Genomic DNA, 12,844 nt, shown 5'->3' on the forward strand with positions numbered 1-12,844 from the left:
AAAAAAACAATTCTTTATCATAAATCTCATTATATATTTAGTCAAAAGGCATGTCCACAAATATCGATATACGAAATCAAAACCACTCTTTTCCACCTTTGATAATGAGGTCAACCAATATATTTAAACCATTAAACTTTCCATGAACATGAAAGCCATTAAAACTTTTATCTTTTGTACTCTTTTCAATGTATTTATGTAATGTGATAGTTTTATATGCTGCTTATGAATGTTGTAGCCCCCTGGCCAAATTCATTGTTTTGTAATGTATTGCACTGTTTTGCATCATATGTTGCCTGCTATATATTTATATATATATATTTCCTGCTCTTTTTCGTGTGTTTTAATTGTTTATTTTTTCAGATTGTAATTCATACAATTTTCAGGAACTGCCTTTTCTAGTAGATATATTTATATCACTTTACTGCGTTGTAAACACTTGTTCATTTCCCCCAAAAAAGATCTTTGTGAAGAATGGATTTCAGAATGCTTTGTAATTAAAGTTAAAAAAAAAAAAAAAGCATGTGTGAAGGAAAGCACGGGGCCTGCAAAACGTAACTAATAAAGGTGAAGTGATACCAGGAGTGTAAAGATGGTCTGGATAATTTCAACATCTGCAGTTTATTCTGTACCCGAGACAGAATCTCCAGGTGTGTGTAAAGATCGAGAACCAATGATTTCATTGGAGAGAATGACATCAAGGCATTCTGGGAATCTGTTCATCTGGACGTGATCAGCCCAGGATTTTTTGAGGGTGAGTGTTTAAAGTCACACACTCTAATATTTCGTTGGACTATAGCTTTGATTACGGCAAACATTCGCTGTGGCGTTGTTTTGAGAAGCTTCTGCAGTGTTGTCACAAGAATTATTTCCATCCAGTGTTGAGATAATTTTTCACCAAGATCTTGCTTGCACTGATGATGGTAGAGTAGAACCACTGCAAGAACCACTGTCTTCTCCAGCAGATTTACTACGGGGTTAAGGTCTGGATTCTGTGGTGGCCAATCCATGTGTGAAAATGATGTCTCATGCTCCCTGAACCACTGTTTGTCTCTGGCATTGTCTGCTTGGAATATGGCCATGCCATCAGGGAAGAAAAAAAATCTATCGATGGACGAACCTGGTCATTTAGTATATTCAGGTAGTCAGCTGACCTCATTCTTTGAGCACAGACCATTGCTGAATCGAGACCTGCCCAACTTTTTTGTATTCTGTGATTCGCTTCATGGTCCCGCACCATGAGGGCCAAACTTTTGGAGTTTGTTTTGGTCCATCTTTTACTTTTTTCATTGTTTTTCACCACGTCGAGTCTGTGCAGAGCTCTATTGTTTAACATCGGGATCAGCTGATGGCGCGCCATAACACAGCGGTGATCAACCTGGATAGACCCAATGTCCTCCGCAAGCTTCGGGGGGGGGGGGGGGGGGGGGGGGGGTTGACTTGCCAAAAACTGATTCATGCATGCCTCTGGTACTGTATGTAGATGGATATTTTGCCCCAAAATTACTTAAAATAACCCAGCAGAGTGAGCTTTACAACATTTGAACCCAACCACTGCTTTATATCACTTATAAAATGAGTAATGGGGCATTACAATGTAAAATCAGGTTTTTTGCTTGCTGGTATTGTATGGAGATGGATATTTTGCCCCAAAATAACTTTGGTCTGATCTAAACCTTTTGTTCAACAGGGTTGATCAGGCTCCTGTCCCTCCCCCAATGCAGCCAACCCGACTGCAACCTGCACTGTATGCACTGCTTGGTTACTGCCCCCCTCCCCCATCAACACCTCTCCTTTCTCTACCTCCAGCACACAAAAAGACTCCCCACTGCTTCTCCTGACAAATGTCCACCTCCCCGACTCAGTCCCCCGTTCACACCACTCATCCTCAACATGAGGCTGAAGCTGGGAAGAGTATAGCTGATGCCGTCGTCTTCCCCCTGGACAGAGCTCTGTCCCACCTGGAGCAGCCTGAAAGCACTGTGAGGATCATGTTCTTGGATTTCTCCAGCGCTTTCATCACAATCCGACCGGCTCTCCTGAGGGATAAGCTGGAACTCACAGGGGTGGGTCACCACCTCTCGCTGGATCCTGGACTACCCACGAACGCTTGGCCGCCACAAGCCAGTCATCCCTGTGGTGACTTTTCTGACACCTCCTGCTTAAAACCCAAAAAGTCAGAAGGATCAACTAACCGGCTTGGTCCTTCTCTGGGTCACGGAGGGCTGGAGCCAATCAGCTGCTGCGGCCGAGGGCAGGCCGGACCAGTGCTGTTAAATGAGTATCTGTATGTATTCCAGTCACTAGTGATCCACGCTCCTTCAACCTTCTTCTCTTCCCTTAACAAGTTAACTAGACAGTTTATTCGGCATAATAAGACCACACACACAAAACTATATGGATTTAGTCAAAAAAAAACAAACAAAAAAAACATTCCAAATGAAGAACTGCGGAGACTTCAGAAGAGCCACCCTGTCAGGACCGGAGTGAGGCGGCTTCTAAAGCTGCTTCATAAATACAAACATTGTATAATGTTTTTTTTTTTTTTTTTGAGAAGTGACAAAAGGAATGTTATTGTCAGATTTGAGAACAGACTGTGTGTTTTATGCAGAGGCTTTGTCCAACATGTGAACAGTGTGTCTGAGCTGTTCGCTGCTTGTTTTAACTTCTTATCAGGATACAAGCTGTCAACAGGTAACAGAGAACACCTGGCCAGTAAAACAAGATTCTTCTTCTCTCCTCATTCATTCAAATTAACCTATATTTTGTCTGTCTTTTTATTTTATGTTTTTAGAAATTAAATAAGAAGGAAAAAAATGAAGACGTCATATGTGTTGTGGTGGAAGCGGTGTCTGAAGATCACTACATCCCCAAAAAGGACTCATCACGTAGAACATCACGGCTGTTCGACGATCAGTGTCACAACAAAATGTCAGCTGACTCTTCATCTTGCTGGGTGATTCCAGGTCGTCAGTTTGGACATGAACCAAAGTCTTCTTTTCACAACTCATTTTAATCTGTTGAGGGAGCACATCAAGACGAATGAAACTGAAACTGTCATAGGAGTTCACTGCTCTCCTGCTGAAGAAAATACGGCTCTCTGCTTTAGTCAGATGTTTTTGCTTTGAGCACACACACACACACACACTGAACATCTTGATCAGCTGAACTCATGAGGCTCACTTAGCTTGTCTTATTTTTTTGATCTGTCATCTTCTGTTTGTACTTTAGTCTTTTCACCTTGTTTTTCCTTTTCTATGTGTATGTATTGTTATGCTTTTTTTTCCATTTGAAGAGAATTGTTCTTCTTATCTTTGTGTCTTATTGGCCTCTTTGTATGATTTTCTGTCTGCTTTTTATAAAGGATGCACAACATATTGGTGCTTGTCAGTGTTGGTCCAATAAGTAAAACTTGTCTGAGATTAAAAGCCGATGTTTATTTCCGTCTAGTTGCCGTTGCGTTCGTGGGTTATGGTTGCTTTAAGTTGGGGAATATCCACAAACAAGTTGTAGTTCATATTTCTGATATTTTTAATTTAGCAACTTCACAGATGTGAGTTGACATGACTTGTACTGGTTTGCACTTCGTATAAAAAAAAAGTTAATTTTTTTTAAATAGTTGGTTTGGTTCTTCAAAACATTTTTTCAGTGTTTGGACATTTATTGTACACTGACAACTGTCTCTGTGGTCAAAATGTTCATGTCAGAGCATCCCTAGTTTTTGTGTGGTTCTGTTTCCACCTCTTTCTGTTGTTATCAACCTAGGTGTGTGTCTTTGTTCCTTTTTGTGCTCGAAACGTGTGCTGTGATTGTTCCCGTCTCTCTGTGTGAATCTGACGCAGGCTGTGAAACGTTTCACCCTCAGTGCCGTGAAGACAGTTCGAGACTTTATTTGCACCCAAAAGAGATCAGGAGGGAGAAAAATCACAGTATCCCGCCAGCTCACACACTCATCCAGTATCCCTCTGCACGAGCTTATAGACCGTAAACATAAAAAATTAGAACATCAGCATCCATCATGTCCACATCTGAATCCTGAAAACTCTGGAAAGTCTGAATACTTTTCCCCCGGCGACCCGGAGAGCTCGTCGCCGCCTCAGTAGTCGCCCACCCAAAAGGCAGATTTCGGTGTCCGTTTCCCGAGCTCTTCCCGTTTCACTGCGGCAGCGAGAAGGTCAAGACCATCCAGCCGATGACGAAGTAGAAGAGGAACACCGGGTACACCACCAGCGCCTTGCGGTTGGGCGGCTGGCTGTCGGCGAGGAAGGCGGTGGAGGCGAAGGTGGACCAGCCGAAGGACGCCGTCACCAGCGCCAGCCGCACGGCGAAACTGACGGTGCCCGAGATGCTCAGCAGCACCAGGCGGCACACGGCCATGGCCACCGTCAGCGGCATGATGCAGTAGCCCAGCACGCACAGGCTCTGGAAGAAGGAGATGGTTCCGCCCAGCAGCTTGGAGTTCAGCGTGATGATGATGGAGCCGAACCACACGATGACGAACACCTGCAGGGGGCGACGCAAACACACGCACAAATCAGACCTTTAAAGAGACAGTGGTCAGATTTGTGTAATGCAACGTCTGCACACTGGGTGGCAGCAGTGAGTCAGTGCTCTGATTTTTTTTATATCCATTTTTTTTTAAATAAAATAATTGAAGTTTGACAATTATTTTAACATTTGTTGTGCTAAGATTAAGAGTCCATTCTACAGCACATCTCTCTTCACCATTATGTTAATATGATGCATTTCTCTGATGTCTTTTTTTTGCCATTTTTAAGATGAGGATGTGAATTGATGGCTCGTTTTAGTAAAATATTTGTATCCATTGAGTCACTTGTATTTAACTGTGTCTTTTGTGATGTTAGGCATCTGTCTGTAATTGTATTTTGGCCTAATTTATTGAGTCTATTAGTTGCAGTTTGTCTTCCACACAGCTGTAACTGTATTCATCACCATAATTTGAATAAATGTGCTAATATTTACTTCAGAGAAGTCCCGGGTTGTTGTTTTACTCACATGTGTGTGTTCACAGGTTATTTAAATCCACATTTCCACACTCAGCCCTACGTGTAATGTTTTAGTACGCATCATGTCATCAGGGGGGGGGGGGGGGGGGGGGGGGGGGGGTTTGAGCGTGTCTGTGTGGTGTTTCGGATTAACTGGTTCCCTTTATAACTGATGACAGACTTCCACGAGGGTCCTTCCGCTGTTACTCGCAATAAACCGACATAAATCCACAGCCGTCCTGGTGAATACCGTTTATTCGCATTCATAATAAAATCTCAGCGTGTGGGACCTTTTATGAGTCTATTTTAATGTTTTCTGTAACTATTAACAGCGACGCTTGCTGGAGGTACTCTGTCACTAGTTAACATGGAAACCAGCTAATCCGAAACACCAGAAGGGTGGTCGGGGGTCCGTACCTCTGCGAACTGCGGGCCCCCCTGATCGTCTTTGTCGGCCGCGCCGCCCTGCAGCAACAGAGCCAGGGTAACGCAGAGCAGCAGCGGGCCCCACAGGTCCCAGTCCCGGAGCAGGGCGGAGCTCCGCTTCGGGTACAGGACGTGCACGAACTTTGTGCCCACCGCCCGCAGGTCCCGCAGGATGGTCTCCTTCACCGGCTCGTCCAGCGTGGAGAAGTGGTCGTCGTCGCTCCGAGAGGAGCCCATTGGCACGGAGATGTCCCCCTCCACCGGGATGTCCTCGGAGATGGAGACGTCGGACAGGCCGGCGAACGGCCTGCTGGCCTCATCCGCCGCCGCCGCCATGATCCTGTTTGGGAGGTTGAAGGGAGCTCGCTCTGCGAGTTTCACTCTTTAAGATCGCAAACTGTCCTGGAAGCTCCGAGATGTCCCTCTGATGTGGGGTTTAGTCCGGATTTAACAGACAGGTTAACTGTAACCCAGGAGCAGCTCCACGTCAGCCGGGGATTGTTTACTTCCGGACCACGTCTCTGACGCAACAAAAATCCTTCTGGTGCGTTCAGGCGTGACTAGGAAATCTTAAAGATACTCGTCTCCACCAGTGAGAACGTTTCACTTCAGCACCAGCTAAAAAGTTTATCTTTTTTTTTCAATATTTTCAGTGTCCTGCATTGAAAAGTCTGTAAAACTTTGCAGTATCGTAGAGGACTTTGACCTCATAAGGAAACCTGAACCTTTTTGCACATAACGTATTCATTTGCCTGATAGCCTCTTCCTTGTCTATCTTTTTATCTTAGACTTATTGTATGCATATTATCTTCTATCATGTGACGCTTGTCAGGCAGTAAATCAAAGACCACTTTACGTTGCTCTACATATTTTGTATTTTGCAATTTCAATTTAAAAAAAAGTGATGAGAGATATTGTCCTACGGTGATGAACGCATCATCACTGTCGCGTATTGTTGACGTCTTGCTCTCGCGTTTGTGTCGTCTACGACAAGAGAAGCCTTTTCCTCATGAACACGCCGCCTGTTTGTTTGTGTGTTTGTTTTTTTGTTTGTTAGTTTTAAAAGCCGTGGATGGAGGACCTCCAGGCCCAGGCGAAGGCGGACTGTGAGGAGCTGCTGAGGCGTTTCCAGGAGACTCAGTCTGTTCGCTACGAGATTTTCAGCAAAATCTGGAGGGAGATGAAGTTCTCGGACATCTTCAGGTAGGTTTACTCCATATGAAGTTCTCACACACCTTATTTCACTCCTCAACCTCTCTGTTATTAACGCATTATTAACCAGTCTTTTGTGGTGCTTTATTCTGTTCTCAACTGTGTGTCTTTTAAGATGTTTCGGTTGTGTAATTCTTGTGTTTTGAGTAATCACTTTCTCCGTCTTTGTGCTGATGTTATATGTGAGTGATTGTGGTTTATGTTTCAGCTTTTCTGTTGTCTTGTGGTACAATCATGTTAGATTTATGTTATGTCTGTTTGTGAGGGATCTGTACTGCAATGGGGCAGTTTGAATCATCTCTCACCTCTATGATCAGTTTTTAGGTTCCAGTTGGTGTTTTGTGTCTCTCGTTGTCATTTTGCAACTTGTTTTAATGGTTTTTATCTATTAGGTTTGGTGTTTTGTTTCCTTTGTGTCACTTTCTCTCTTTTGTTCCCCTTTTTCAATGAATGAACTAAATTTACGCTCCTTTTATGTTTATTTGTGTGTTATTTCTGTTCTTATTTCTGCCTTTGTGAAGTCAAAGACACAAGTGTTTCTAGTGTTCCTGTTGTGTTCTGAGTGATGAGCACATCTAATGTGTCCTGTGTTTGATTCCCGGCACAGCGGCATCACCGCCCGTCACGAAAAGCGAGCGTTCAGCCGTACGATTCTGGATTCGGCCTACCCCTTCTTCCTGCCCCCGTTCAGCTTCCAGATCCGAGTGGGCGGCCTGTACCTGCTGTTCGGCCTGTACCAGACCCAGAGGGTCTCGCCTCCGGAGCAGGTGGGGACCACCGGCGCCCGGTCCCGGTGGTACCGGACGTCCGGCTGGAATGTCACGAGGCTCCAGCCTGACTCCGCCCCTCTGGTTGCAGGTCCGCTTGGCGCTGAAGGACTGGGACGAGGTGAAGAAGCTGGAGAAGGACGCCGTGGACGCGCAGCACTACGATGTCGTCTACGTCCTCCGGAAGCTGGAGGCCTGCGGCGCCTTCAGCTACACCGCCATGCCCCAGCTGGTCAGCCGCCGCCGGCAGCACCGCTCACTGAGCACAGAGCCGCTTTAAACCGCTTCAGATGGTTCTTTAAGGTCCATGAGATGGAGGGAGGAATCCCTTTTCAGTGTGGAAAAACAGTCCGGAACTTTTCACACCAGCTGGACCGATGAGCGTAAATTAAATGCTAAAAGTGCCAAAAGCGCCAAAAGCTCCAATAACATGATATTTTGAAAAAAGTGGGAACAAAAGCCATTAAAAAAAATAGTAAAAATTGAACAAAGTAAATATTCTGAATATAGAACTGCATTTGAATATTTAAAACTAAATGTGAGGGTTTGAAAGTTTTTACTGTTGAAAGAAAATATTTTTTTTAAACATTTAAAGGTGTGTATATGTAGTTTAAAAAAGAGTCTGAAATTCTTTAATTTCTTAAAAAAAAACATTTGCACTGATTGAAATCATGAACGGATTCTCTCCTCCTCCTCCCTCTCCTCTTCCTCCTCTTCCTCCTCCTCCTCTCAGCTTGCATTCCGGAAGAAGAGGAAGGCCGAGCCGTTAAGTTCAAGTTTGCGTGAGGAGTTCATGGAGCGAACGTCTCGTCCTCAGGAGCTGATCAACATCGAGCTGCTGGAGGTGAGCAGAGGGGAACTCCTCTTCCTCCTCCTCCTCCTCTTCCTCCTCCTCAAACTTCAACTGCAGCTGATCTTTGGTCTTTGACAGGAGTTGTCCAACGTTCACAAGCTGTACGATAATTTGAAGAAGTCGGTGTTTTCTCCAGCCTTGCGGGCCGGCGGGGCTCCGGGGGCTCCGGGGGATCGGGGGGATCGGGGTGTAGACCTGGTCCGAGCAGACCTGGTCCCTCAGCTCCGCGGCACCGTGTTGGATTTCTACAAGTGGCAGCTGACGCAGGTAACGTCAGAAACCATTTCTCTCTTCGAGTTCAGTCCTGATCAGGTGTAGATTAAAATCAGCACAGATCTATGAAGTCTTTGAGATATAAAGTTACAGTAGATACATAAAGAACAGATCAATCATCAGAATTGAAACTGATCGTCTCACTTCAGGACAGGTCTCTGAAAGATGAAGACAGCGGTGAAGGAACGTCTTCGTCTCAGCAGGTGCAGATTCCTTCTGCTTTAAAGTTGCAGTGCTAAGTGTGACCAGCGTGTGGCGCTGTTTCAGACTCCCTCTGCTCCTCTGCTTCTGTCCTCAGTCCTCCAGAAGAGCCGAGCTTCTGGCCGCCATCAAATCCAAGGCGTACGGAGAAGCAGCCGAGGTCTGGCTCTTTGGACTTATTTTATTTACAATGTACTTTTTTATTTTGCTGATTAAATCATTTTATTGATTCTATTCACTTTTCCTATACTTTTTTCTAATTATTTTTGGTTTCTAGATTACAAAAAGTGTCATATTGGTTATATTGAGTTAAAAAAGTAATTCTTGTATATTTGATACATTTTTAATGTATTTCCAAAAAATTTTTTTAAATCAGATCATTTGAATGAAATGTTAATTTGTTGATGAATCAATTATATTAAGTTGAAATTTAACTTTTTAATTTCAAAATAAGTGTCTCCTATTTGATATATTCTGTTATAAATATTATCTTAGATTTCTGTTGCTGTTTTGATTTTTTTATACATTTTTTGATAGTTTAAATGATATTTTCTCAATCAAAATTAATTGAAAATCTGATCATTTCTCTCACATTTTGAGCAGTCATTTGAATAAAGTGTTAAATTGCTCAAATCTTTTTTTTTAACTAAAAATATATTTAATTTTTTGGTGATTTTGTTTTCAAGAGATTTTTAATTTTGAAAATAATTATGTATATTATGTCATTATTGAATTATAACTACTTTTTAAATTTGTCCAATTTTTTTATTTTCCTTTTTAAAAGTCACATTTTGTCTCTCGTGTGTCTTTGAATTCATGTTTTAACTGTAGATCTGTCTCCCAACAGGCCACTAAGTCCCGGCGCCACCGTCAGGTAGAGCTGGACACCAAGAGTCCAGAGTCCAGACCGTCCTCTTCCTCCCGGAAACCGTCACTCAAAGCCAGAACCAGGGAGAGTCTCCACAGGCCGGGTGAGTCCCGGGGACTCAAACCAGGGATCCTCCTTCGGTGAGGCCACAGCTGGACTGAAATGGTCTTTCAGTCTTTTTTTAAAGTGATGTGGTGTTTTTCAGGAAGCGTCTGGGCAGAAGATTCCTCCACGACTCACATCAGCCGCCTGACTTCACTCCAGCCTGAAAGTAAACGTCTTCAATCTCGACTTTGATCAGAAATAAGTCCAGTTTTTACTCTGTTACCTGAGAAATGTTCCTGCTGCTCTAGGAAAGTTCCTATGATGGTTCCTGGTACTTGGAAAGTTGTTGTTGTGGCTCCTGGTACTTGAAGAAAGTTGGCATGGTTCCTGGTTCTTGATATTTGAAGGAAATTCTTGTGATGGCTCCTGGTGCTTGAGGAAAGTTTTTGTTTATGGTTCCTGATACTTGGAGAAAATTGCTCTGATGGTTCCGGGTACTTTGGAAGGTGCCAGGAGGTACCGTATTGGCCCGAATATAAGACGACTCCGATTATAACACGACCCCTATTTTTCAAAGATCATTTTGTGAAAAAAAAAAAAAAAAATGCTGAAGACAATATGGTCACTCATAAAACAACTTTTTACAATACAATTATTATAAACTCAAAAACTCACAACTGAGATAACATTTCACGAGATATAAAATGAAAAATTATTACTACAGTATTGAATAAAAAATATATTCTCTTTCTCAAAATAATAAGCAACAAATAAGGTGGCTCAAGGGGTCCAAACTGCATAAATGATGTAAATAACTTTCCAGTGCCTTTAGCTGAATCAGGCTCTGGTGGTGTGCATTCCGTCTTTCTGTTTTTCAGAGACGTATTCACTCACCCTTCTATCAGTCTCTCTGAAGCGTCACTCTTGGGACCACGGAAAGCTTTTCTCATAGTGTTCTCACATCTGTAGGTGTTTTTTCTCTGCTCTCCAATATCGGACGAGGCACTCTGCTGCACCACATCTCTTAGCAGCTTGGCAGTAGTTTGATTACTCTGCTGCGTTGATCACCATCAGTTTAAAGTTGGTATCATAACTTCGCCTTTGTTGTTTGCTCAGTTGTCCAGCATTCGAGCCCCTTTGTTCCAGATGATCCGCCATTTTTCCTCAGATCATTTGATCTCGTTTCATCGCTCCACTCGCTCTCTGGTCAGTGATACTTTGGCTCCATCTAGCGGCGCGGATGCGTATTGACCATCTACCGTAAGTCCGCGATTATAACACGACCCCACTTTTTAGGATGCAATCTCTGGAAAAAAACATCGTCTTATATTCGGGCCAATACGGTACTTGGGAATAATCAGTGTGATGGCTCTTGGTACTTGGAGAAAGTTGTTATGGTTCCTGGTACTTTGCGAAAGTTCCTGTGATGATTCCTGGTACTTGAAGCATTCTTTGAATGGTTCCTGGTACTTGAGGAAAGTTTTTTTTTTTTTTAATGCTTCCTGGTATTTAGAGAAAATTGACGTGGTGGTTCCAGGTACTTTGGAAGGTTTCAGGTATTTGGAGATATTAATATAATGGTTCCAGGTACTAGGTGAAAGTTCTCATGGTTCCTGGTTCTTTGTGAAAGCTCCTGTGACGTTTCCTGGTACTTGAGGATATGTTTTTTAATGGTTCCTGGTAGTTGGAGAACACTTCTGTGATGGTTCCAGGTACTTTGGAAGGTGCCAGCTACTTGGGGATGATCAATGAAATGGTTCCAGGAGGTTCTTCTGGTCCAAATGAAGCTGAAAGAGCAGAGTACAGACTGACTGACTGTTCTGTGTGAACCTCAGCATAAATGTTTTTATTCACCAGATTCTGTTTTTCATTCCAGAACACTGAAGAACCGGGCAGAACATCGTCTGGCTTCTCATTCCACTTTATTTTAATGCGATCCTGTGAATGTTTTAAAGATGTTAACTTAGATTTTAAATTTTATTGTTCATTCTGTGAATATGACGTCTTGCTCTGACTGAATTCATGTAAATATCAGTGAAGGAAGCATTTTTTTAAATCTACCTCCTGTTTGTTCTGCAGCTGTTCCAGCTGCTGTGTCTGAAGATTTAATGTAGTTTTCTATAAAAACTCATTTCTGAATCATTTTCTGTGTGATTTTAAATGTTTGAAAATGTGCATTTACAGTGTTTGGACACTCATCATTCAAGGTTTTTCTATTTTCTAACTATTTACATTGTAGATTCTCACTGAATGCATCAAAACTATGAATGAACACATGGAATTATGTTGGGAAAAATGCGTGAAATAGCAGAAAACATGTTTCACGTTTTAGATTCCTCAAGCTTTTGCTTTGCTTCGATTACGGCTTTTCACGCTGTTGGCTTCTCTCCATGAGCTTCATGAGGTCGTCGCCTGAAAAGACGCTTCGAATGTTCCATGTTTGAGTTAAACGGCTGTTCCTGTTCAAGCCTCAGACACAGCTGGTTCACTCAGAACCTGCAGTGTTTTACTGAAAGTCCTTCAGATTGCTCAACAACAAACACTCTAGGTGAAAATTACAGCTTGAAAAACAGAACCCTACGGGGATGGAAGGTGACGAGACGAAGGGAGACGAGGACTGTTTGTACATGAGGCGGAGGAGAACAGGTGAAAACAATCAGGGGTGGAGGTGAGGGGAGGAAGTCAGAGGGAAAAGGTGAGGACAAGGGACTGCAAAACAATATAAGACCTGAGTGAGTTTACCTCATCATAAAGCGATGCCAAAAGACTGAACATGACCAAAAATAACACAGCTTACGAGACAAAATGATTAAGCTAACCAATTCTTCATGAGTTTTACTTGATTGAAATATTTTGGAAAACATGAATGTTGCTATAAAAATGATTGGTGTTGGGATTTAGAGGCATTTTTAAGGTTTAACAATAATCAATATATACAGTCATAGTTGGAAATACTACACACGTGTAATATAAAATGCAGGAGACATCACTGAGAAGAATGATCCCTGAAATTCGTGCATGGTGGCAACGACGCGTTGGTGGGTGCTGGAAGCTCCGAGCGGTCCGTGAAGGCGTCGCGGCGCTCCGCGGTGAGGATGCGGCTCTGCGGCTCCGGAGGATGAAGCGCGGCGGGGATGCTGCTGCCTCCTCTCCGCCCGTCACACACTCGCTCCTGCGCTCAGCGTGAAGGGAA

At 43.2% G+C, this 12,844-nt stretch overlaps 2 protein-coding genes across 2 annotated transcripts; one reads left to right on the forward strand and one right to left on the reverse strand.

Moving 5' to 3' along the window:
• Nucleotides 1–3,867: 3,867 nt before the first annotated feature.
• yipf6 (Yip1 domain family, member 6) lies at nt 3,868–5,951 on the reverse strand. Its single transcript, XM_030116316.1, has 2 exons — nt 5,424–5,951; nt 3,868–4,503 (listed from the first exon to the last, which is right to left on the reverse strand). The coding sequence occupies exons 1-2, from the start codon at nt 5,766–5,768 to the stop codon at nt 4,156–4,158; spliced, it is 693 nt and encodes a 230-aa protein (XP_029972176.1). The 5' UTR covers nt 5,769–5,951; the 3' UTR covers nt 3,868–4,155.
• On the forward strand, nt 5,799–11,783 carry snapc1b (small nuclear RNA activating complex, polypeptide 1b). The gene is made up of 11 exons (XM_030116315.1): nt 5,799–5,976; nt 6,490–6,635; nt 7,252–7,411; nt 7,503–7,643; nt 8,145–8,255; nt 8,343–8,531; nt 8,687–8,740; nt 8,836–8,898; nt 9,586–9,709; nt 9,812–9,877; nt 11,528–11,783. The coding sequence occupies exons 2-11, from the start codon at nt 6,505–6,507 to the stop codon at nt 11,533–11,535; spliced, it is 1,047 nt and encodes a 348-aa protein (XP_029972175.1). The 5' UTR covers nt 5,799–5,976; nt 6,490–6,504; the 3' UTR covers nt 11,536–11,783.
• The last annotated feature ends 1,061 nt before the right edge of the window (nt 11,784–12,844 follow it).

This window comes from Salarias fasciatus, chromosome 19, assembly GCF_902148845.1.
Source record: "Salarias fasciatus chromosome 19, fSalaFa1.1, whole genome shotgun sequence".
Taxonomy (NCBI): Eukaryota; Metazoa; Chordata; class Actinopteri; order Blenniiformes; family Blenniidae; genus Salarias; species Salarias fasciatus.